This window comes from Schistocerca nitens, chromosome 2 (genome assembly GCF_023898315.1).
Source record: "Schistocerca nitens isolate TAMUIC-IGC-003100 chromosome 2, iqSchNite1.1, whole genome shotgun sequence".
Lineage (NCBI taxonomy): Eukaryota > Metazoa > Arthropoda > Insecta > Orthoptera > Acrididae > Schistocerca > Schistocerca nitens.
The window spans coordinates 76,513,462-76,537,318 of NC_064615.1; the positions used below are offsets into that span (position 1 = coordinate 76,513,462).

General features: G+C 44.5%; 1 protein-coding gene across 1 annotated transcript in view; it reads left to right on the plus strand.

Moving 5' to 3' along the window:
- The window catches only part of LOC126235746 (serpin B6-like), a 76,066-nt gene that overhangs the window by 49,763 nt on the left and 2,446 nt on the right, over window positions 1-23,857 (plus strand). The window contains exons 5-7 of the mRNA XM_049944531.1: window positions 2,099-2,313; window positions 2,886-3,071; window positions 12,063-12,201. Of these exons, the coding sequence (XP_049800488.1) occupies window positions 2,099-2,313; window positions 2,886-3,071; window positions 12,063-12,201 (540 nt within the window). The remainder of the gene's footprint in view (window positions 1-2,098; window positions 2,314-2,885; window positions 3,072-12,062; window positions 12,202-23,857) is intronic.

Genomic DNA, 23,857 nt, shown 5'->3' on the forward strand with positions numbered 1-23,857 from the left:
ACAAAAATCAAATAATTCCACAATCCAGAATACTCAAGCAATGCACACTCTTCACTCTACTATAAATCTAAGGCAAAACAAATGTATGAAAGTGCCTACTCTTTGTTATGATGCTTGCGACCACATGGTTGCCTGATGATGTCCGTATCACAAAAAGGAGCGTTAAATACTGTACTAAAAATTAACGTAAACGAATAAAAGTAAATTAAGAGTAATATCAACAGACATTAAATGTGCTGAAGACACCACAATATTTCATTAATACTGCCAGACTGAAATGAGCACCGTGTACTCGTTAGAAATACGAGGCCTATTCAGAAAGGAAGGTCCGATCAGTCGCAAAATGGAAACCACTGTGAAAATCAAAAATGTTTTATTTGCAACAGTTAGCCACACCTTCCAGCTATTTATCTACATAGTCGCCGCTCCGATTTAGACATTTGTCGTAGGATTGTATCAACTTTCCAATAACCTCCTCATAGAAGGCAGTCGCCTGTGCTTCCTACCAATTCTCTACGCTGGTCTACAGCCCGCTGTCTGTGTCAGAACATTGTCTTCATAGCCAGCGGTTCATGTGGGCAGAGATGAAACTCCCCATCGAAAACACTACAGGATCATCATCACTGCCCCTTCAGAATGCGACCGAGAATTGCCATTAAGAAGGAAACACATGACAGCTGTGTTATGTGGGCTGCATGACATCAGGTGAAATCTCACGCCACGCCCTCATACTTGGTGGGAGACACTACTGTTGTAAGCATCTTCACGTGCTCACTGTGCATTCAGAACTGAAAAGAGCGACGTAACGCGATCGACGGGCATGCTAGAGATACTTCCCAACACATCTGTGCAAAGCTTCATCGGATTTTCACTGTGATTTCAATTTTGCACCCTATCAGACCTTGCTTTCCGAATAGCCTGTATAAGCCCTAACCACCGAATATACTTCAAAAATAATGATAAAACGTGGTCGCAACAAATCCTGACTATGACGGTGCTGTAAAAGGAACGAATTAGTTATTCTAATTACACTATACCTCTTCCTTTGAATTTACCATTCAATCCAATTCAATTCAATCTCAGCCAGCCAGAAACCGAATGTTGAAAATAGGGAGGCATTAGGGTCCTACCAACCCCGAACACTCACCCCGTACATGAGATTGGCAGCAAAACCCAAGTTGAACATTTATCTCTGCCCTACAGCTACTCCACTCATGAAATCACATCCAAAACACTCACTCATTAATTCATTACTGACAGCAACACAAAAGGAATTGGAAAAGGATGTGTATTATATAATAAATAAATAAGCATAGGCATGACCATTCCTTCTCCAGAGGCTCTCGGTACCTGAATGAAAATGATCAAATGCGTCATTGATAATAAAGAACACAGGGAAAGTAATGAAGCTTGACAACTAGCTCTGTGTCAGTCCTGGCATTCGCGAATAAATCACGAGACTGGTATGTGAGATTAGTAGAAGAACGTTGTATGGAAGTAACATAAACGCAATTTGTGTGAGATATGATCATCCACAAGTAAAGTTGAACTTTGCTGAAGCAATATTATGAGATACATTTGGCAGAGTTTCAAAATAACGTGGATTACAACAGCAGCTTGTGATTGCGGACGAAAAGAGAGTGACCGAAAACCTGCTAGCAGGCAAGTGGAGCGATCTACAAAAAATTTGGTATCCCAGTCTCAGTCGAATATTGTGCTGACAATGAGACCAATGCTCTCTGTTGAGAATGCGAAGTTTCACTGGAGTAGCGACGGATATAGTTATGTTTACGGAAGAAAAAATGATCGGAGAGCTAATGGACCGTAATATTGTAGAGAGACTTCCCCCACTCCACTGAAGGTATGACATAGTTTAGTTTATAATTTCTTGGTTAGCTAATAATCTTCTGTTTAATTGCAGGATTTCACTTCTATAAATACCAGTCATTAAATAACGCTGTCGTGAGTCGTTAATTCTTACAAAACATTAGTCTCGTCTTCATATTCACAATTATGTAAGAAGTAATGTAAATATAATATTAATAAAAAGTATGGAGGAACTGGTGTTTAAATGAACGTAACGAGCTAATTCTTTCAGGTTCCTTCAGTGAGCTCACTCGTATGGTACTGGTCAACGCCGTTTATTTCAAGGGTAACTGGAGCAGGCAGTTTACTGAAAGCGCTACAAGACCTGAACTTTTCTACCCAGCATCACAACCAGCAAAAAATGTGGACACCATGTTCATCATGGACAGATTTAACTATGCACTCATAGAAGAACTGAATTGCCAGGCCCTACTTCTTCCGTACAAGGTAACCAGTCTGAACGGAGAACAACGAAACGAATTGCACTAAAGACAGAAGCAATGATATGAAATAGATACTCGTAATAATTATAAGCTATCGATGCCATACGCTGTATTACTGTCTTCTATAAATTTTTAAACTTGGTTTGAAAGTACAATATTTACTCCATGAATAAGTGAATAGATGAAGAAAAGATAGCAAGAAATTGAACCGAGTTGTTTCTTTGCATTTTTTGAACAGATCGTTTAAGTGCACTATATGGTAAGGCTATTCTTAAGTGTTTGCCGTACATGAAATGGAGTGTGGAATAATTACGTTCTCTGTAATGATGAAGTCAACTAAGAAAAAATATAATACATTTTATGCTGTACAGGCAACACTATATTAGGACCCTTAAATGTTCCTCCAGCCACATAGCTACTACAGGAAACGTAGTAAAATTAGATTTCAAATATGCAACTCATTGTATAATGTCTGTGATGATATTCTTACATTGTTGCAGTCTGTAGCTGATTACTCCGTTGAGTAAAGTATAGTGTTAATGTGCTTTTGTTTTCTGATTTCATTTCATACGTCAGGGTCGTAGAATAAGTATGCTGATACTTCTGCCCCGAGAACTAAACGGTCTACCGAATGCTGAGAGTAAACTTGCGGATGTAACTCTTCAACAAATTATGTCCAGAATGTACTGGCCTAAGGTGATTGTACACTTACCTAAGTTCAAAATGGAGTACGAGGTGGAACTTACAGGAACACTAATGAAAGTAAGTGGAACTCTGATACTTAACCAGTAAAATTACATAACTGCTGACATTTAACATGCTACAGTTAATCATTGTCATACGAATACTGTATTTCAACTTTTTTACCTGGTGATGGTCATGTAGACTGAGACCAGTAGTGGATAAAGTTCTTCAACTCAGCAGTTGAAGGCCACACCAACACCTGTTTAAAACACAAGCTACCCAAGTGGCGTTTCACCCTCAATTTTAATCCGACTCCTGAACCTTCCTTTTACTTACATCATTGCTTCTTCAATGTAAAGAATGGACAGTAGGGGAGAAAGACTACACCCTTATCTTAGAGTCTTTTTAAAAAATGGTCCAAATGGCTCTGATCACTATGGGACTTAACTTCTGAGGTCAACAGTCCCCTAGGACTTAGAACTACTTAAACCTAACTAACCTAAGGACTTCACACACATACATGCCCGAGGTAGGATTCGAACCTGCGACCGTAGCGGTCGCGCAGTTCAAGACTGTAGCGCCAAGAACCGCTCGGCCACAGACTCCTTTTAAACCGAGCACTTCGTTCTTGGTCGTCCACTCTTGTTAATCCCTCTTGGCTCTTGTACATATTGTATATCACCCGTTTCTCCTTATAGCTTACCCCTATTTGTCTCTCACACCATTTAACATTGTCGAACGCTTCTTTCAGGTCGACAGATCCTACGAATGTGTCTTGATTTTCCTTTAATCTAGTTTCCATTATCAATTGCAACGACATAATTGCCTCTCTGGTGCTTGATCTTTCCTAAACCGAAACTGCTCGTCATCTAACACATAATTTTCTTTTCCATTCTTCTGTATATAATTCTTGTCAGCAACTTTGACGCATGAGCTATAAAGCTGATTGTGAGATGATTTTCGCACTTGTCAGCTCTAGCAGTCTTCGGAATTGTGTGGATGATATTTTCTCCGAAAGTCAGATGGTATATCGCCAATCTCGTACATTCAACGTTGTTGTTGTTGTTGTGGTCTTCAGTCCTGAGACTGGTTTGATGGAACTCTCCATGCTACTCTATCCTGTGCAAGCTTCTTCATCTCCCAGTACCTACTGCAACATACATCCTTCTGAATCTGCTTAGAGTATTCATCTCTTGGTCTCCTACGATTTCTACCCACCACGCTGCCCTCCAATGCTAAATGTGTGATCCCGTGATGCCTCATAACATGCCCTACCGACCGGTCCATTCTTCTTGTCAAGTTGTGCCACAAACTCCTCTTCTCCCCAATTCTATTCAGTACCTCATCATTAGTTACGTGATCTACCCACCTTATCTTCAGCATTCTTCTGTAGCACCACATTTCGAAAGCTTCTATTCTCTTCTTGTCTAAACTATTTATCGTCCATGTTTCACTTCAATGCATGGCTACACTCCATACAAATACTTTCAAAAACGACTTCCTCGCACTTAAATCTATACTCGATGTTAACAAGTTTCTCTTCTTCAGAAACGCTTTCCTTGCCATTGCCAGTCTACATTTTATATCCTCTCTAATTCAACCATCATCAGTTATTTTGCTCCCCAAATAGCAAAACTCCTTTACTACTTTAAGTGTCTCATTTCCTAATCTAATTCCCTCAGCATCATCCGACTTCATTCGACTACATTCCATTATCCTCGTTTTGCTTTTGTTGATGTTCATCTTATATCCTCCTTTCAAGACACTATCCATTCCGTTCAACTGCTCTTCCAAGTCCTTTGCTGTCTCTGACAGAATTACAATGTCATCCGCGAACCTCAAAGTTTTTATTTCTTCTCCATGGATTTTAATACCTACTCCGAATTTTTCTTTTGTTTCCTTTACTGCTTGCTCACTTCCTTCCCAACCATTCCTTCCCTTTCATGTCCCTCGACTCTTCTAACTGCCATCTGGTTTCTGTACAAATTGTAAATAGCCTTTCGTTCCTTGTATTTTACCCCTGCCACATTCAGAATTTGGGAGAGAGTATTCCAGTCAATGTTGTCAAAAGCTTTCTCTAAGTCTACAAATGCTAGAAACGTAGGTTTGCCTTTCCTTAATCTTGCTACTAAGATAAGTCGTAGGGTCAGTGTTGCCTCAAGTGGTCCGATATTTCTACGAAATCCAAACTGATCTTCCACGAGGTCGGCTTCTATTAGTTTTCCCATTCGTCTGTAAAGAATTCGCGTTAGTATTTTGCAGCCGTGACTTATTAAACTGATAGTCCGGTAATTTTCACATCTGTCAACACTTGGTTTCTTTGGGATTGGAATTATTATATTCTTCTTGAAGTCTGAGCGTATTTCGTCTCTGTCATACATCTTGCTCACCAGATGGTAGAGTTTTGTCATGACTGGCTCTCCCAAGGCTGTCATTAGTTCTAATGGAATGTTGTCTACTCCCGGGGCCTTGTTTCGACTCAGGTCTTTCAGTGCTCTGTCAAACTCTTCATGCAGTATCGTATCTACCATTTTATCTTGATCTACATCCTCTTCCAGTTCCATAATAGTGTCCTCAAGTACATCGCCCTTGTATAAACCTCTATATACTCCTTCCACCTTTCTGCTTTCCCTTCTTTGCTTAGAACTGGGTTTCCATCTGAGCTCTTGATATTCATACAAGTGGTTCTCTTTTCTCCAAAGGTCTCTCTAATTTTCCTGTAGGCAGTATCTATCGTACCCCTAGTGAGATAAGCCTCTACATCCTTACATTTGTCCTCTAGCCATCCCTGCTTAGCAGTTATGCACTTCCTGTCGATCTCATTTTTTAGACGTTTGTATTCCTTTTTGCCTGCTTCATTTACTGCATTTTTATGTTTCCTCCTTTCATCAATGAAATGCAGTATTTCTTTTGTTACCCAATTACTTCTACTAGCCCTCGTCTTTTTACCTACTTGATCGTCTGCTGCCTTCAATACTTCATCCCTCAAAGCTACGCATTCTTCTTCTACTGTATTTCTTTCCCCCATTCCTGTCAATTGTTCCCTTATGCTCTCCCTGAAACTCTCTACAACCTCTGGTTTAGTCAGTTGATCCAGGTCCCATCTCCTTAAATTCCCACCTTTTTGCAGTTTCTTCAGTTTTAATCTGCAGTTCATAACCAGTAGATTGTGGTCAGAGTCCACATCTCCCCTGGAAATGTCTTACAGTTTAAAACCTGGTTCCTAAATCTCTGTCTTACCATTATATAATCTATCTGATACCCTTTAGTATCTCCAGGTTTCTTCCATGTATACAACCTTCTTTCATGATTCTTGAACCAAGTGTTAGCTATGATTAATTTATGCTCTGTGCAAAATTCTTCCTCTTTCATTTCTTACCCCCAATCCGTATTCACCGACTATGTTTCCTTCTCTCCCTTTTCCTACTCTCGAATTCCAGTCACCCATGACTATTACATTTTCGTCTCCCTTCACTACCCGAATAATTTCTTTTATCTCGTCATACATTTCCTCAATTCCTTCATCATCTGCAGAGCTAGTTGGCATATAAACTTGTACTATTGTAGTAGGCGTGGGCTTCGTGTCTACCTTGGCCACAATAATGCGTTTACTATGCTGTTTGTAGTAGCTTACCCGCACTCCTATTTTTTTTATTCATTATTAAACCTACTCCTGCATTACCCCTATTTGATTTTGTATTTATAACCCTGTATTCACCTGACCAAAAGTCTTGTTCCTCCTGCCACCGGACTTTACTAATTCCCACTATATCTAACTTTAACCTATCCATTTCCCCTTTTAAATTTTCTAATCTACCTGGCCGATTAAGGGATCTGACATTCCACGCTCCGATCCGTAGAACACTAGTTTTCTTTCTCCTGATAACGACGTCCTCCTGAGTAGTTCCCGCCCGGAAATCCGAATGGGGGACTATTTTACCTCCGGAATATTTTACCCAAGAGGACGCCATCATCATTTAATCATACAGTAAAGCTGCATGCCCTCGGGAAAAATTACGGCCGTAGTTTCCCCTTGCTTTCAGCCGTTCGCAGTACCACAACAGCAAGGCCGTTTTGCTTAGTGTTACAAGGCCACATCAGTCAATCATTCAGACTGTTGCCCCTGCAACTATCGAAAAGGCTGCTGCGCCTCTTCAGGAACCACACGTTTGTCTGGCCTCTCAACAGATACCCCTCCGTTGTGGTTGCACCTACGGTACGGCCATCTATATCGCTGAGGCACGCAAGCCTCCCCACCAATGGCAAGGGGGGGGGGGGGGACATTCGACGTACCAACGTGAACAGTCGTTTTGTTGTGTCACTTCCCCCAATGATTTTAGAAATTATGATGGAATGTTATCTATTTCTTCTGCCTTATTTGATCTTAAGCACGCCAAAGCTCTTTTAAATTCCGATTCTAATACTGGATCCCTTGTCTCTTCTAAATCGATTCCTGTTTCTTCTTCTATCACATCAGACAAATGTCCCCCTCGTAGAAGCCTTCAAGTGTACTCTTTCCACCTATCCGATCTCTCCTCTGCATTTCAGAGTGGAATTCCCGTTGCATTCTTAACGTTTCAACCTTTGCCTTTAATTTCACCGAAGGTTGTTTTGACTTTCCTGTCTCCTGAGTCAGTCCTTCCGAGAGTCATTTCTTTTTAGATTTCCTTGAATTTTTCGTGCAGCCATTTCGTCTTAGCTCCCCTGCACTTCCTAGTTATTTCATTTCTTAGCGACTATACGAGGGTAATCCCAAAAGTAAGGCCTCCTATTTTTTTATAAGTGCATAGACCTGTTTATTTCTACAATAGTTTACATCAGTTTACAGCTTGAACATTTAGCTATTTTTTGACATAATCACTGTGGTGTCACCACCAGACACCACACTTCCTAGATGGTAGCCTTTAAATCGGCCGCGGTCCGTTAGTATACGTCGGACCCGCCTGTTGCCACTATCAGTGATTGCAGACCGAGCGCCGTCACACGGTAGGTCTAGTCTAGAGAGACTCCCTAGCACTCGCCCCAGTTGTACAGCCGACTTTGCTAGCGATAGTTCACTGTCTACATACGCTCTCATTTGCAGTGACGACAGTTTAGCATAGCCTTCAGCTACGTCATTTGCTACGACGTAGCAAGGCGCCATATTCAGCTACTATGAATGTATTCTGATAAGATAATATTGTGAATTATGTACCGTCAAGAGCGACGTTCATCATTAATGGATTAAAGTTAAGTATCAAACTAATAATGTCCGCTTTCTGAATTCTCATTCCTTGTCATGTTCCAGACCCCACGTCAGTATAGTTCTTCCCTCCTCCCGCCAGCCTGCGTGAGCTAAAACGCGTGCATTTCGGCCTCCACTCGAAACACGATGTTGGCTCTTCTGCTAACACAAAAATCACCATTTCTGTCGATGCATTTTTGTAGACGCTGTGGCAGTTTTTGTATGCCCATGTCATACCAGCTCGCCGGCATGCTGTTCAAAATGTTATGAACGTCTTCTTTCACCTCGTCATCGGAGCTGAATCGCTAGGACCACAATTAAAGCAGACAGGTACTGTGAGACTGAAAAAACTCAAACGGCCAATTCAGAACCGGAGAAGAGGAATGTTGAGCAAGAGCGTCACATTCTCCATCACAACGCTCGTCCACACATCGCTTGGCAAACCGTTGCTCTCCTGCAACAGTTTCAGTGGAACATAATCACCCACCCACCCTATAGTCCTGACCTGACGCCCAGTGACTGTCACCTGTTTCCTAGGTTAAAAGTAATTTGGTCGGAAAGCGATTCAGCTCCGACGACGAGGTGAAAGAAGAGGTTCATACCTTTCTGAACAGCATGGCGGCCATCTGGTATGACATGGGCATACAAAAACTGCCACTGCGTCTACAAAAATGCATCGACAGAAGTGGTGATTATGTCGAAAAATAGCTAAATGTTCAAGCTGTAAACTGATGTAAACCATTCTAGAAATAAACAGGTCTATGTACTTATAAAAAAATAGGAGACCTTACTTATGGGATTATCCTCGTATTTCTGTATTCCTAAATTTCCCTGAAGATTTTTGTACTTACTTCTTTCATCGATCAGCTGAAGTATTTACTCTGTTACCCATGGTTTCTTCACCGTTACCTTCTTTGTACTGATATTTTTCTTTCCAGCTTCCGTCATTGCCCTTTTTAGACATGTCCATTCCTCGTGAACTGGAGTGCCTACTGGACTATTCTTTATTGCTGTATCTACAGCCTTAGAGAACTTCAAGCGTATCTCTTCATTCCTTAGTACTTCCGTATCTCACTTCCTTGCGTATTGATACTTGCTGACTAATCCCTTAAACATCGGCCTCCTCTTCACACTACTACGTTGTGATCTGAGTCTATATCTGCTCCTGTGTACGCCTTACAGTCCAGCATCTGTTTCCAGAATATTTGTCTGGCCATGATGTAATCTAACTGAAATCTTCCCTTATCAATCGGCCTTTTTCACCTCTTCCTCTTGTGATTCTTGAACAGGGTATTCGCTATTAGCAGCTGTAATTTATTACAGAACCCAATTATTGTTTCTCCTCTTTCATTCCTTTCGCAACTCCATATTCTCCTGTAACCGTTTCTTCTACTTTCCCCACAACTGCATTCCATCTTCCCATGATATTACATTTTCATCTCCCTTTACGTACTGTATTACCCTTTGAATATCCTCATATACTTTCTCTAGCTTCTCATCTTCAGCTTGCGACGTCGGCATGTATACCTGAACTATCGTTGTCCGTGTTGGTTTGCTGTCGATTCTGATAAGAACAAGCCTATCAATGAACTGTTCACAGTAACACATTCTCTGCTCTACCTTCCTATTCATAACGAATCCTACTTCCGTTATATATTTTCTGCTGCTGTTCATATTACCCTATACTCATCTGACCAAAGATCCTAGTCTTCTTTCCATTTCACTTCACTGACGCCTATTGTATCTAGATTGAGCCTTTACATTTCCCTTTGCACATACGATAACCGAAGCAAAAACTTTCCAATAAAAATGGGGTCATAAACGAGATATGTATGACAGTGAATGTGTGATTACGAGCTGCCACTGATTTCAGTGTCAAATATTGTGCTAGTTAGTATAGATGTAATTGAATTGTAAACTTTTAGATGAAGCCCCCACCTAATTGGGCTCAAATTTCACCCAAGTCTTACACTGAAAAGAAATACAATAAAATTTCAGCAGGTTACATAAGGTGGAAAGATTTCCTCATAATCCAAATTGATGAGGACATCCCGTAACTCAACACTTTCTCATGAAAGATTTTTTTGGACAGTCAAATTCTGTCACTGAAACTGATATCTTGGTCTCAATAGATTTAGATTAAACTTTGAAATAGTTTGCCAAGTGAAAAGCTATAAAAATTACAATATGTTTTTATCCAAAGGAAATATTGTCAGTACAAATTTGGAAGACTGTAGGAATTACACGTATTTCTCTTTCCAATCACACACAAATTTGTATCTTCATTTTCAGTTTGACTATGTTTTTCAATTTTTAACTACTTTCATGGCAGATTGCTAAAATATAATTACATACTGCTGATTTTCCTTCGCAACATAAAAATTAGATGATAGTTTTTATATTTATATCCTACTTTTTCAGATGAGAAATAAAAGACTTATAAATCACACAATTAAAAAGTTTCTTTATTAAAATACATAGATACACCCAAAATTTTATATTATCAATACCCAATTTAATAGATAGCACGTTCTTATTGAAGCTAGAGTAACACAGTAGATCTAGCGCTTGAAATGTTTTCACTAAAATCCTTAAATGAAAATGAATTGTTCCATATCCTAATATTTAGTACTGCAAAGAGGTTCTGCTACAGAGGATTACCTACTTACTAATTATCTTGAAAGGACGGCCATTACATTTTGAATCATATTTAAGATACTTGCGTGTAAGAGCCAAAGGAAAGGGAGCTGATGTCTGAGGGGGGAGGGTGGGGGGGAGGCAAAATGATATATTGCTTGTGTAGAAAAATGTTATGAAACCAGTCCTTTTTTAGTCACACAGTATTGTATTTCTGAGTTTTGATATTAATCAGTTAGTTAGTTATTGGTCACAAAACGGTCACACGAATGCTAGTGTGAAGAAAAATCAGTAAAACATAAAGTGAATCAACATTAAAACCGTAGACAATAAACAAGCAAAGAATACTATTGAACTCGATCTGTGTTAACTACAGGGAAGGAAATCTCTGTCACAGCACACCTACTTAAAGGTGGAGGTGAACGATCTTTCACAGTGCAGGGTATCAATGACTGAAAGCACACGCGAGAATAAATCAAGCAAGTGTGTATGTTTCGGCGGTACCAGTGTTTTAGTATCACAGTAAGCTACGGCGGTTACTGTACTTCCAACTTCGGACTTCAACTATTTTTCTAGCTCATCCAACTACCCACTTTCAACTACTATTTCACGTTACCCTACCAAATATCACAAAAAGAGTCTACTGTTAAAGAAAATATACATGTGTTCTTGGATGGTGACGTTGAAATGTAGATGAAAGTGGGTAGGTGGAGACCTTAAAAAATAGTTAAAATTAGGTGGTGGAAAGTGTAGTAAGATTCGTTCTTAAAGTAAAGTAACACTCGTTCTTACTTGCATCAGTGTGGAGCTAAAACTCTAGTACAAGTACACATCCCCTTTTGCCTTGTGTATTCTCACGTGGGCTTTCAATTATTGAAACTCACACGGTGAAAGTTCTTTCATCTTTATCTTCAAGTGAACACACTTCCCTTGGACTTATCTCCGGCCATGTATCCATATGTCATTTTTTGCTATTTATAAGGAATCGATTCCTGCAGTTGTCCTCATTTAGCAAAATCACACGCACTGCATCTCTGTCCCAAAAGCTCGAGATGTTATCTGTTTATGTGCCTCTATTAGAAACGTAGTTATTTGCCAACAGAATTTATATGGAACTATTTTCTGCTATTGTTGTCATAGATGTATTAGGAAAAATACTATGAATATATAACAAACTTTGTTTACAACGTTTGGCCATTTAATTTCAGCTCGGCATGACTTCAATGTTCAGTGATTACGCCGCAAATTTTTCTGGAATCAGTGAAGAAAAACTTAAAGTGAACCAAGTACTGCACAAAGCTTTCATCGAGGTTAACGAAGAAGGCACAGAGGCTGCTGCGGCAACCGGTAAGTAATTTGGAAAAGGAAGGAAGGAAGATAAGGGTTTAACGAGCTCGCTAAAGAAGGAGCAAAAGCTCGGATTAGTAAGGGACGGGGAAGGAAATCGGCCACGCCTTTTCAAAGGAAACATCGCGGTATTTGCCTGGAGTGATTTAGGGAAAAAACCTTAAATCAGGATGGTTGGATACGAATTTGAAATGTCAACCTCCAGAATGCGAGTGCTAGCCACTGCACCACCTCGCTCGCATAAGTGATTTGCTGCAGAAGACGTGACATTCTTGTTGTTAGATAACGATATTAAATTCTTTAGTAAATGTGAAATTGACTTTCCATCAGTGTTCTCTGACTCAGAAAAAAGAGAAGATAAGAAAATCGGGAGCTCTGTCTATTTAGAGGTAGTTGCGGTTTTTTTTTTTTTTTTTTTTTTTTTTTGTTAAAGCCTATCTGGTTGCTGCGCGGTTGGAGGCTTGGTTCAAATGGCTCTGAGCACTATGGGACTTAACTTCTGAGGTCATCAGTCTCCTAGAACTTAGAACTACTTAAACCTAACTAACCTAAGGACATCACACACATCCATGTCCGAGGCAGGATTCCAACCTGCGACCGTAGCGGTTGCGCGGCTCCTGACTGAAGCGCCTAGAACCGCTCGGCCACCGCGGCCGGCGCGGTTAGAGGCGCCTTGTCGTAGATCGCGCGGCCCCTCCCGCCGGAGGTTCGAGTCCTCCCTAGGGTCTGGGCGAGTGTGTTGTTCTTAGCATAAATTAGTTTAAGTTAGTTTAAGTAGGTGTGTAAGTCTAGGGACCGATGACCTCAGCAGTTTGGTCGCTTAGGAATACACACACATTTGAATATTTTGAACATGTTTAAGCACTTTATGAGGCGTCCCGGGAATACACCTAGAAGGATTTTAATGCGATTGACGCAAGTCACGGAAGCCAACATATTTTTTGTAATTGTGATTTTATTCGTACTTTGTTAAGATAAGCACTGCCCAATGTACACATCCTAGAAGCGTTTCAGTAGTAACAAGCGGACCACACAATCCTCTGGACATCTTGGTAATGTTGCCAGAATGAAATTTTCACTTTGCATCGCAGAGTGCGCTGATGTGAAACTTCGTAGTAGATTAAAATTATACGCTGGACCGAGACTCGAACTCGGAAACTTCACCATTCGTGGAAAAGTGCTGTACCAAGTGAGCTACCCAGTCACGAATCGCGACCTCTCCTCAGACCTATACTTCTGCCAGTACCTCATCTCCCACCTTCCAAACTCCGCAGAAGTTCTCCCGCGAAACTACCAGGACTCCTGGAACGAGGAGTTGAGGTACACGTGGAAGTGAAGCTGAGTGGTTATGTGCGTTGTGCTTGGGTAGCTAAGTCGCCGGCACAGTACCTCAGCATCTTCGCTCAGAGGACTGGATGCCGTTTGTAATAAAAAGCCCGAGTGAAGGGATCAACGATGAACTAGAATGGGCGTCATGTGACGTCTGCCCTGACACAAACAAAAAGAGTCAAAAATGGTTCAAATGGCTCTGAGCGCTATGGGACTCAACATCTTAGGTCATAAGTCCCCTAGAACTTAGAACTACTTAAACCTAACTAACCTAAGGACATCACACACACCCGTGCCCGAGGCAGGATTCGAACCTGCGACCGTAGCAGTCCCGCGGTTCCGGACTGCAGCGCCAGAACCGCTAGACCACCGCGGCCGGCAACAAAAAGAGTCGGTAAAGCACTTGCTGCCAAAGGGCGAAGGTCGTCAGTTCGAATTTTGGTCTGGCACACAGTTTTAATCTGACGCGAAGCTTCAAGTTGATAATGTATTGTCAGAATCTATAGGATTCCAGGGAGTACGACGCATGTGTCGAGGGAAACCTAGTGATTGATTACATACAAATGAGAGACATGTTATAACGGGTTATTAGAAACCATCCAACAGGATAATGAATCAATTACTTTGTGCAGTTAATTATGACATGATAATGTATAGTTAAATAAATTATAGGAGGCTGAAAGCGTGGAGAATAGTACTGAGATAACGGGGAAGGATCTGGCAATTCTTCTGCCTAACGTCACATTGAAACTGCGCCGATTCTTGTGAAAGATATCAAAGACAGGATGCAACATTGTGTGGTTGATTGGAGAATTAAAACGTGTCTGCAGGTGTTGACAATGCCCGGTTACTCGTTGATTGCTTTGTTTGAGGGCTCAGATTTATTAAACTTAAGACTTCCCACAAAGTTTAAAAAGGAAGGTAACGTCAAGGTAGAAGGTACAAGCTAGAAGAGAAATATTAGACTGTCGGCTAGAATGGCGTACAAATTTAGACAGGAAGGTTAAATGGGCCTTGGTGAAAGAGAGGACAAGATTTCCGCCTATAGCCGTTGCTATCCTACTGGGATGTCGATAAAATGAAGAAAGAGAATTTCAGAATAGTTCTAAAACTTCACAAGGAATGCAAATACTAATACTGAGGTTCTCAGGCTACTAAACGCTTGCGCCAAAACTGAAGTAAGTTTTTCAATAACCGTGTGATAATGATGCTGAATTTGGTGAAATATGGATTGTAGACTAAAGTGGTGAACACAGAGCGAAGGGAAAATAACCAGTTGCTCAGCATTCGAACAGTGGCAGGCGCAGCGGATGTTAACTAATTCGACACTGCAGTGCCTGTGATAGTTTACAAATACGATGCAATGTTCCTTCCGATATGCATGCATGTCCGAATGAACATGCATTGGTCGACTAAAGCCATTATGAAAAATATGAAATGTATTCGCAGTTACGATTACGGACAATGTATCTTATTTGTCCGTCTACACCAGGGCTTAACAACTGGCCGGATTTGAGCGCGAGTACTCGCGTCTGCTCAGGCACGTGCTCGCGAGCGGGTGCAAGGTCGCGGAGTAGGGAGGGAGGGGAGGGAGGGGAAATGCGCGCGCACGTTTGAATGTGATCTCGCGTTCTTAGCAGATTTAACTAGTCATCTGAATGCTTTGAACATTTTACTACAAGGTAAAGATCTGCTAATTACTCATTTCATAGATCGAATACGAGCTTTTAAAATGAAATTGACACTTTGGGTGAGTCAGCTGGAAACAGGAAACCTAGCTCATTTTCCTAAATGCAAGATGTTCACAAAGACTGTGAACGTTATTCCCATAGTTTAGTTGATCAGCGCTTTCAAGATCTGACAGCACTAGACAGTGATTTTGATCTGTTCTCTCCATATTCAGCGAATATTTAAGAGATTTGTCCTGAGCTGCAGCAAGAAATTATTGACCTGCAGTGTGACAGAGAATACAGAGACAAATTTCAGAACAAGAAAAACATTTTGGAATTCTACAGACACTTCCCTCAGGATAGATTTCCTCGTTTGCACAAACTGGCGGCTACAATAATATCAATGTTCGGTTCCACGTATGTTTCAATGGTTCAAATGGCTCTGAGCACTATGGGACTTAACTACTGTGGTCATTAGTCCCCTAGAACTTAGAACTACTTAAACCGAACTAACCTAAGGACATCACACACAGCCATGCCCGAGGCAGGATTCGAACCAGCGACCGTAGCAGTCGCGCGGTTCACGGTCTGCGCGCCTAGAACCGCTAGACCACCGCGGCCGGCCTCCACGTATGTTTGTGAACAAATGTTCTCTGCAATGAAATGTAACAAGACGCACCTGAAAAACGCATTGCCTGATCGAAATTTAAACTGCACGCTGCGCCTAAAATGCACAAGAACAATTACTCCGAACATAGACGCAATTGTAAAGGGCAAAAAGTACAAGATAACCGAGAATCCCACACTTCAGTGAACCTTTTATTGCGTAACAGTTCAGAAATTAATGCGAATGTAGAGGCATACACTAAGCTAATAAAATTATGTGGCATGTGTACATTCTCCTTTATTTGTTTCATTTGTCGCAGTAATAATTCGTGAGTGATATCCCTGCAGGTGGCCGCGGATTTACATTGACTGGCGGCAGCTGTTGTGTGCCCCACGTGACTTTCCCCACTCTCCGCTCTGGTCCGGTAGTGGGGGCAGCGTGCTCGCGCCGCTCCGTGCTCGCGCCGTGCTGCTCACAGCTTGCTCCGCGAGCACGTATGTTGTGAAGCCCTGGTCTACACCATTCAAGCGACTTTCAATTAAAATGTCTCCCAGTAGGGGAATATTCACTCATGCTCATAAATTAAGGATAATTGCAGACTGTGGTGCCACACAACGTGGCACTACACAAAACCGGCGCTAATAGCATAGGCAACCGGCCGGTGTGGCCGTGCGGTTCTAGGCGCTTCAGTCTGGAACCGCGTGACCGCTACGGTCGCAGGTTCGAATCCTGCCTCGGGTATGGATGTGTGTGATGTCCTTAGGTTAGTTAGGTTTAAGTAGTTCTAAGTTCTAGGGGACTGATGACCACAGATGTTAAGTCCCATAGTGCTCAGAGCCATTTGAACCAATAGCATAGGCACATAGGGAACACACACGACAAAGATCAGTGAGTCCACGGTATTGGTGGTAAGTTGAGAAAACTGTCCCGAAATACATGTGCTATAAAACGCCAATGTTTCCTGCGCATGTACCCCGACATCGCTATGGGATATGATCACCATGCACACGTACACAGGCTGCACAACGAGTTGGCATATTCTGGATCCGGTGGTCGAGCAGCTGCTGGGGTATATCCTCCCAATCTTGCACTAGTACCTGTCGGAGCTCCTGAAGTGTCCTAGGGGTTTGAAGACGTGCAGCGATACGTCGACTTAGAGCATCCCAGACGTGCTCGATGGGGTTTAGGTCTGGAGAACAGGCAGGCCACTCCATTCGCCTGATATCTTCAGTTTCAAGGTACTCCTCCACGAAGGGAGCTCGTTGGGGCCGTGCGTTATCATCCGTCAGGAGGAATGTGGGACCCACTGAACCCCTGAAAAGGCGCAAAATGACGTCCCGATACACCTGACCTGTCAAAGACATGCAGGGGTGTATGTGCACCAATCATAATCCCACCACACACCATCAAACCATGAACCTCATACAGGTCCCTTTCAAGGACATTAAGGGGTTGATATCTGGTTCCTGTTTCACGCCAGAAGAAAACCCGGCGAGAATCACTATTCAGACTATACCTGGACTCGTCCGTGAACATAACCTGGGATCACTGTTCCAACGACCATGTACTGTGTTCTTGACACACGGTAAACCATCCATTTCCATGTGAAAAAGTATCGTTTGTATCCAAACTGAAATTAAGAGAACATCCAAGAAATATACAAGGTCCATCGACGAGGGCGTGGGCTCCAACACTCTTCACTGGAATGCGATTTTTCTTGTCTCCTGATGTTGTTGTAAGTTCAATGTTTTCGATGGTTTTGTAGACTGTTGTCCGAGTACGACGATACCTCCTGTAGGGCACGTTGGCGGCGTTCAATGCAGTTGCCTGTGCAGCAGCAAGGCGCAGACTGAGGGTAGCGCGAGGGGGCACTCGGCTTATATACTGTACGAGGACTTTGACCTTAGATAAGGGACTTAGAATTTTACACAAGGCCAGCGGAACGATATCACGGACGCGTGCTGTAGCCGTACTAGCAGCACGCGTGCCCGCTGGCGCGCCGCCAAAGCGATAAGAGTGTTTACATAAGAAAACTGTTGCATCCTTGAGCCTCCGGTTCTAGATGTACACTTGATGGTTCGTGGCTGACGCTATAGATCTTTATTTATGGAAATATAGAGTACAATCAGCTACAAATTTTACATATTGTAGCTGCTGCTAGAGCTGCTACAGCACGCGTCCGGGATATCGTTCCGCTGGCCTTGTGTAAAATTCTAAGTCCCTTATCTAAGGTCAAAGTCCTCGTACAGTATATAAGCGAGTGCCCACTCGCGCTACCCTCAGTCTGCGCCTTGCTGCTGCACAGGCAACTGCATTGAACGCCGCCAACGTGCCCTACAGGAGGTATCGTCGTACTCGGACAACAGTCTACAAAACCATCGAAAACATTGAACTTACAACAACATCAGGAGACAAGAAAAATCGCATTCCAGTGAAGAGTGTTGCAGCCCACGCCCTCGTCGATGAACCTTGAATATTTCTTGGATGTTCTCTTAATTTCAGTTTGGATATAAATGATACTTTTTCACATGGACCTGTGACCAGGGGTCAGAGGAATACACCTTGCAGGTCTCCGGGCGAATAAACCATGTCTGTTCAGTCGTCTGTAGACTGTGTGTCTGGAGACAACTGTTCCAGTGGCTGAAGTAAAGTCCCGAGTCGGGCTACTTGCAGTACTCCGTGGGCGTCTGCGGGCACTGATGGTCAGATATCGGTCTTCTTGTGGTGTTGTACACTGTGGACGTCCCGTACTGTAGCTCCTGGACACGTTTTTTGTCTGCTGGAATCGTTGCCATAACCTTGAGATCACACTTTGTGGCACACGGACGGCCCGTGCTACGACCTGCTGTGTTTGACCAGCCTCCAGTCGCCCTAGTATTCTACCCCTCATAACGTCATCAACATGTGTTCTTTGAGTCATTTTCAACACACAGTGACCATTAGCACGTCTGAAAGCGTCTGCACACTTACTCGCTGCACCGTACTCTGACATGCACCAACACACCTCTGCGTATGTGGACCGCTGCCAGCGCCACCGTGCGACGACCGCAGGTCAAATGCACCGCACGCTCATACCTCGAGGTGATTGAAACCCGCAAACCGCCCACCAGAGCGTTGTATCACCCTTAACTTATGAGCATGAGTGTAGCTCATGAATGTGCGAGTGCTGGTTGTAGACACGTCGTGAACGACATATGGAAGTTTGAGTCTGATTGTAAGACGTGCTCGGATAACCAAATGGTGCAGTCAGCCTTCGGTAGTGGAACGGCGCAGACGTGCTGTTTGAGTCCTGTTCGTGGAGTCAACTTTGCGAGTAGTTGTTTTCTACTTCGACCCCACTAATTCAGACTCCGTCACAGCTGACAAGACATGGCGCGTGCGCGCGGGCAAACACAAACACACACACACACACACACACACACACACACACTAGTGCAAAGGTCAGCTTTCAACCTGATCATACTAACGAGCTCTTGATGTTGAACGCCTTATATGAGTTGACGTTAAAATTGAACCACTGGACATAATCGGTATCCACCTCCCTATTGCGAGCAGTGTCGTCTACATCATGTTTGTCAGTGGCGAGGGGTGTAACAAAATCATGCGAACAATCGCGAAGTCTCAAATTCAGATATGACCATTATGGGGCTTGGCTCCTATAAGCTACGAGTTTTTGAATTCGCATCGAGTTACCGCCGGATGTCGTCACTGCGGCCTTCCAACCTTAGACCAAAGTGGTCAGCCATGTGGCCAAAAATTGGAACACTTTTACAACATATGTGCTCCTCTTCAGGATACGACAGATTAAAATTTACTTGAGAAAACACGCGCTTTCCTAACTCATCATCGACGGCTGTAGGGTGATTAGCCAAGAGAAACACGTCAGGTCGACTTGTTTACAACGGCGAGCTTCTCAAGTCACGACAGGTGAAACTGTGACTCCTCCAAGGATCACAACCCTACCCCACAATTATGCAGAGATTGCATGGCCAGCTGCACCATACGAAGTCAAACTATTTGTCAGACAGACGCTCCCATCAGGACGAACATGGCGGAGTCAGAAGTACTGGACTCACCCACTGCAACCTATGCTCATAGGCAGCACACCACACATAGCACATGTCCACCACAGCGCTCAGGGGCCACAGAATCAAGTTACGACACCAGAAGATGGGCTTATAAGAGCCCGAAACCGGTCGTAAATAACTGAGGTCTTAGGTTGCAAGTTCTACTCTGAGATGAAAAGGCTGAAACAGGAACAGAAACCCTCAGGGGCCTCAGCATTTAGTTGCTGGGAACGGGCTTGGCGACCCCGGGGTCCCTGAGCTGGGGACTGGGAAGCGCCACCAGTCCTCAATACCGTAAGCTCTGAGCGTGCTTCAACGACCACCATTAGGCGCGACGGTGGAATGTTGTATGGTACAGAGCCCGGGGATCTTGGTTTAACTGCCTGGGTCGCGAGGATGGTATAAACCTCTATAAAAAAAACCTCAAGCTCAAGGCGTGCTGCGCGCCGAGCAGACGCATATCTGTTGAGGTAGAACAGTTGCTAGTGGGCGACCTCTGGGGAACCTGCAGCACCCCAGTTGTATTCACCCTGTGCGCATTTCATCGACGTATGCTGCAGCAGCTTCGATGTCGCCATCCATGGCGATGAGTCCCCAAGCTCAGCCGCTTTTTGTGGGCCCTTCAGCCCGGGCATCTATTCCTGCCCCCCTGGTAGTTGGGGGAACACCCTCTTCCGTAGCTCCCCTGTTTTCAACATCGGGAGTAACAACCCCTCCTTCTTTGGGGACTTCAGTCCCAACCTCTGCGCTGGAGAAATGCCCGCCTTCTCCGGCTCCCCTCGCGCGAAAGGGATCGCTTGGTGACCTCCCTTCCACGGTTACTGCCCCTACAGATGTCAGCCAGTGGCTGAAAAAGCCCCCACCTGAGGGCCGTAGGGCTTCCAGGTCTTCCTCGGTCCATGAGGCTGGGTCAGAAAATCCCACCCAGCCTGATAAACGGAAGGACAAACGGGACCCTAACAAAAAGAAGAAAAAGCAAAAGGAGAAGGACATAGAGACAGAAAAGGAGTTCACCACTGGACCTGAAGATGATGTGGAGCATCTAGCGTCCCATCAGGAGCTAGATGTTGCTCGACCCACAGCTTGTATGGAAGTTTATCAGGCTACTTCGCAATCGGTGGCGGCGAGCGCTTCTAAGGCGTGACCTATCCCCCCCCCCCCCTCCACCCCCAGGTTCTTTCATGTCTTCACAGTCAGATACCATTATCCTTCAATGGAATTGCTGTGGTTTTTTCCACCACCTTGCTAAGTTGAAACAGCTTTTGTGCCGCTTCCCTACCACTTGTCTGGCCCTACAGGTTCTTGCCACTGTTCCTAGTGCCCCAGTGCCTCTTCACATGGCTCTCGAGGCTGTGGCTGTGAGAATCCGGGCAGGAATGGAGCTTACCATCTGTTCCCTCTACCTTCCCCTGGATGAGGTTGTCCCTCTTGCTGACCTAGCTGCCTTGTTCACCCAGGTCCCCCCTCCATTCCTCCTTTTGGGGGACTTAAATGCCCACCACCCTTTATGGGGTGGGGCCCATATCTTGAGCCAGGGTAGGAACGTTGAGGCTCTCTTGGCACAGCAGGACATTTGCCTCCTTAACGCTGGTGCTCCCACATATTTTAGCTTGACTCATGGCACATACCCGGCCATTGACCTCTCTCTTAGTAGCCCAGGTCTTCTTCCATACCTCAGTTGGATGGTCCCCGATGACCTCTGTGGTAGCAACCACTTTCCTGTCCTGGTTTCTCTTCTTCAATCCCAACTCCCTGACCAGCTGCAACGATGGTCTCTTCGTGGAACTGATTGGGCAGCCTAAACCTCAGCAACTATGGCCATTGCTCCGCTTCCTGGTGACATTGATTTGGCAGTGGACAAGGTCACTATGGCCATTGTTTCTGCTGCTGAGGCAACTGTCCCCTGTTCTTCAAGTACCCTAAGGCGTAAGTCAGTCCCTTGGTGGACACCAGAGATTGCAGAAGCTATCTGGGACCGCCGGCGAACCCTGCAACGATACCAGGCTTCCCTAGAGAATCTGGTTGCCTTTAAACGGTTGCAGGCCCGGGCTCGGCGGAGCAAACAGGACTGCTGGGAACGATATGTTGCCACCACAGGTTTTCGCACCTCCCCATCTCAGGTGTGGTCGCGGGTTCGTCGCATTTTTGGCTTTCGCCCTGATACGTCCGTCCTTTGCCTTTCTCTTGGGGGTACACTTTGTACTGACCCAATCGCCATCGCCGAACATCTGGCAGAGTACTTCGCTCATAGTTCCGCGACAGCAGTCTACAGCACAGAATTCCGCGCCATTAAAGAGCAGGCTGAGCGTAAGCAGTTGTCATTTCGCACGCACCGTTGGGAACAATACAACGCCCCATTTAGTGAATGGGTGTTCCAAAGTGCCCTTACAGCTTGCCCTGATACCTCTCCAGGTTCAGACCGAATTCACACCCAGTTTCTTCGCCATCTCTTGGCGCACTGTCAGGTTGAAATACTCTCCCTGTTTAACCACATCTGGACAGAGGACGTTTTCCCAACTTGTTGGCAGGATAGCGTTACCATCCCGGTGCTGACACCTCGTGCAGATCCGCTGGTGGTTGATAGCTATCGCCCTATCAGCCTTCCCAACGTTATGTGCAAACTCCTGTAATGGATGGTGAGTCGGTGGCTCATGTGGATCCTCGAAGCTCGGGGCCTCCTGGCCCAGCGACAGGGGGGCTTCCGTCAGGGCCGCTCAGCGATCGACAATTTAGTCTCGCTAGAGTCGGCGATTCGTACATATTTTACTCGGCGAGAACATCTAGTTGCTGTTTTCTTTAATCTTCGGAAAGTGTACGATACCACCTGGCGCCATAATATCCTTGCTACGCTGCATGAATGGGGCTTACGGGGTCCACTTCCGATTTTTCTACGGAATTTTCTCTCGAATCGCTCCTTTCGTGTTAGAGTTGGCACTTATTTTAGCTCTGCTCATATTCAGGAGAATGGGGTCCTGCAGGGCTCGGTTCTCAGTGTTCCCCTCTTTTTGGTGGCGATTAATGGTCTTAGGGGCTGCGGGGGGCTCATCGGTCTGTTCCTCTCTATATGCCAATGACTTTTGTCTTTATTACAGTTCCCCAAGCATCAGTGTCGCTGAACGGCGGCTGCAGGGAGCTATCCATAAGGCACATTTTTGGGCATCCAACCATGGTTTTCAGTTATCAGCCTGTAAGACCCGAGTGATGCATTTCTGTCGTCGTCGAACGGTCCACCTCCATCCAAAGCTCTACCTTGCCAATGAACTCCTTCGTATTGAGGAGATGCGTCACTTTTTTGGCATGCTGTTTGATGCTCAGCTCACTTGGCCACCTCATCTTTGCAAGCTAAAAACAACGGTGCTGGCGGCACCTCAACATCCTTCGCTGCCTCAGCCACACCGTTTGGGGGGCTGCACGAACAACCCTCCTACAGCTCTATAAGGCCTTAGTCCAGTCCCGTCTCGACTACGGGAGCGTGGTGTATGACTCAGCTGCACCTTCAACGTTGCAGATCCTCGACCCGATTCTCCATTCTGGAGAATGGAGTGGCGCCAGTCTGGTGACAGGTGCCTTCTGCACTTGTCCGGTGACCAGCTTTCTTGTAGAAGCTGGAATCCCTCCTCTACAATTCCGCTGACAACAGTTGCTTGCGTCATACATCACCCACGTCCATGCCTCGCCCGACCACCAACAGCAGGCTCCTTTTTCCATCTTCTGCACTCCCCTCCCCACAACGGCGGCCTAGGTCGGGTCTCCTGATCGCGGTCCGCGTTCGTTCCCTTCTCTCGTCACTCGAGTCCTTTCCCCTTCTTCCATCCTTCCGGCCCTCTTCTTCTACCCCTCCTTGGTCCCTCTCTCGCTTGCGGCTTTGCTTGGATTTGTCCTGCGACTCCAAGTCCTCCGTTCCACCTGCCAGTCTTCGTCAACAATTCATGGATCTTCTTGCCTCGTTTCGCGATGCAGATGTAGTCTACACCGATGGTTCT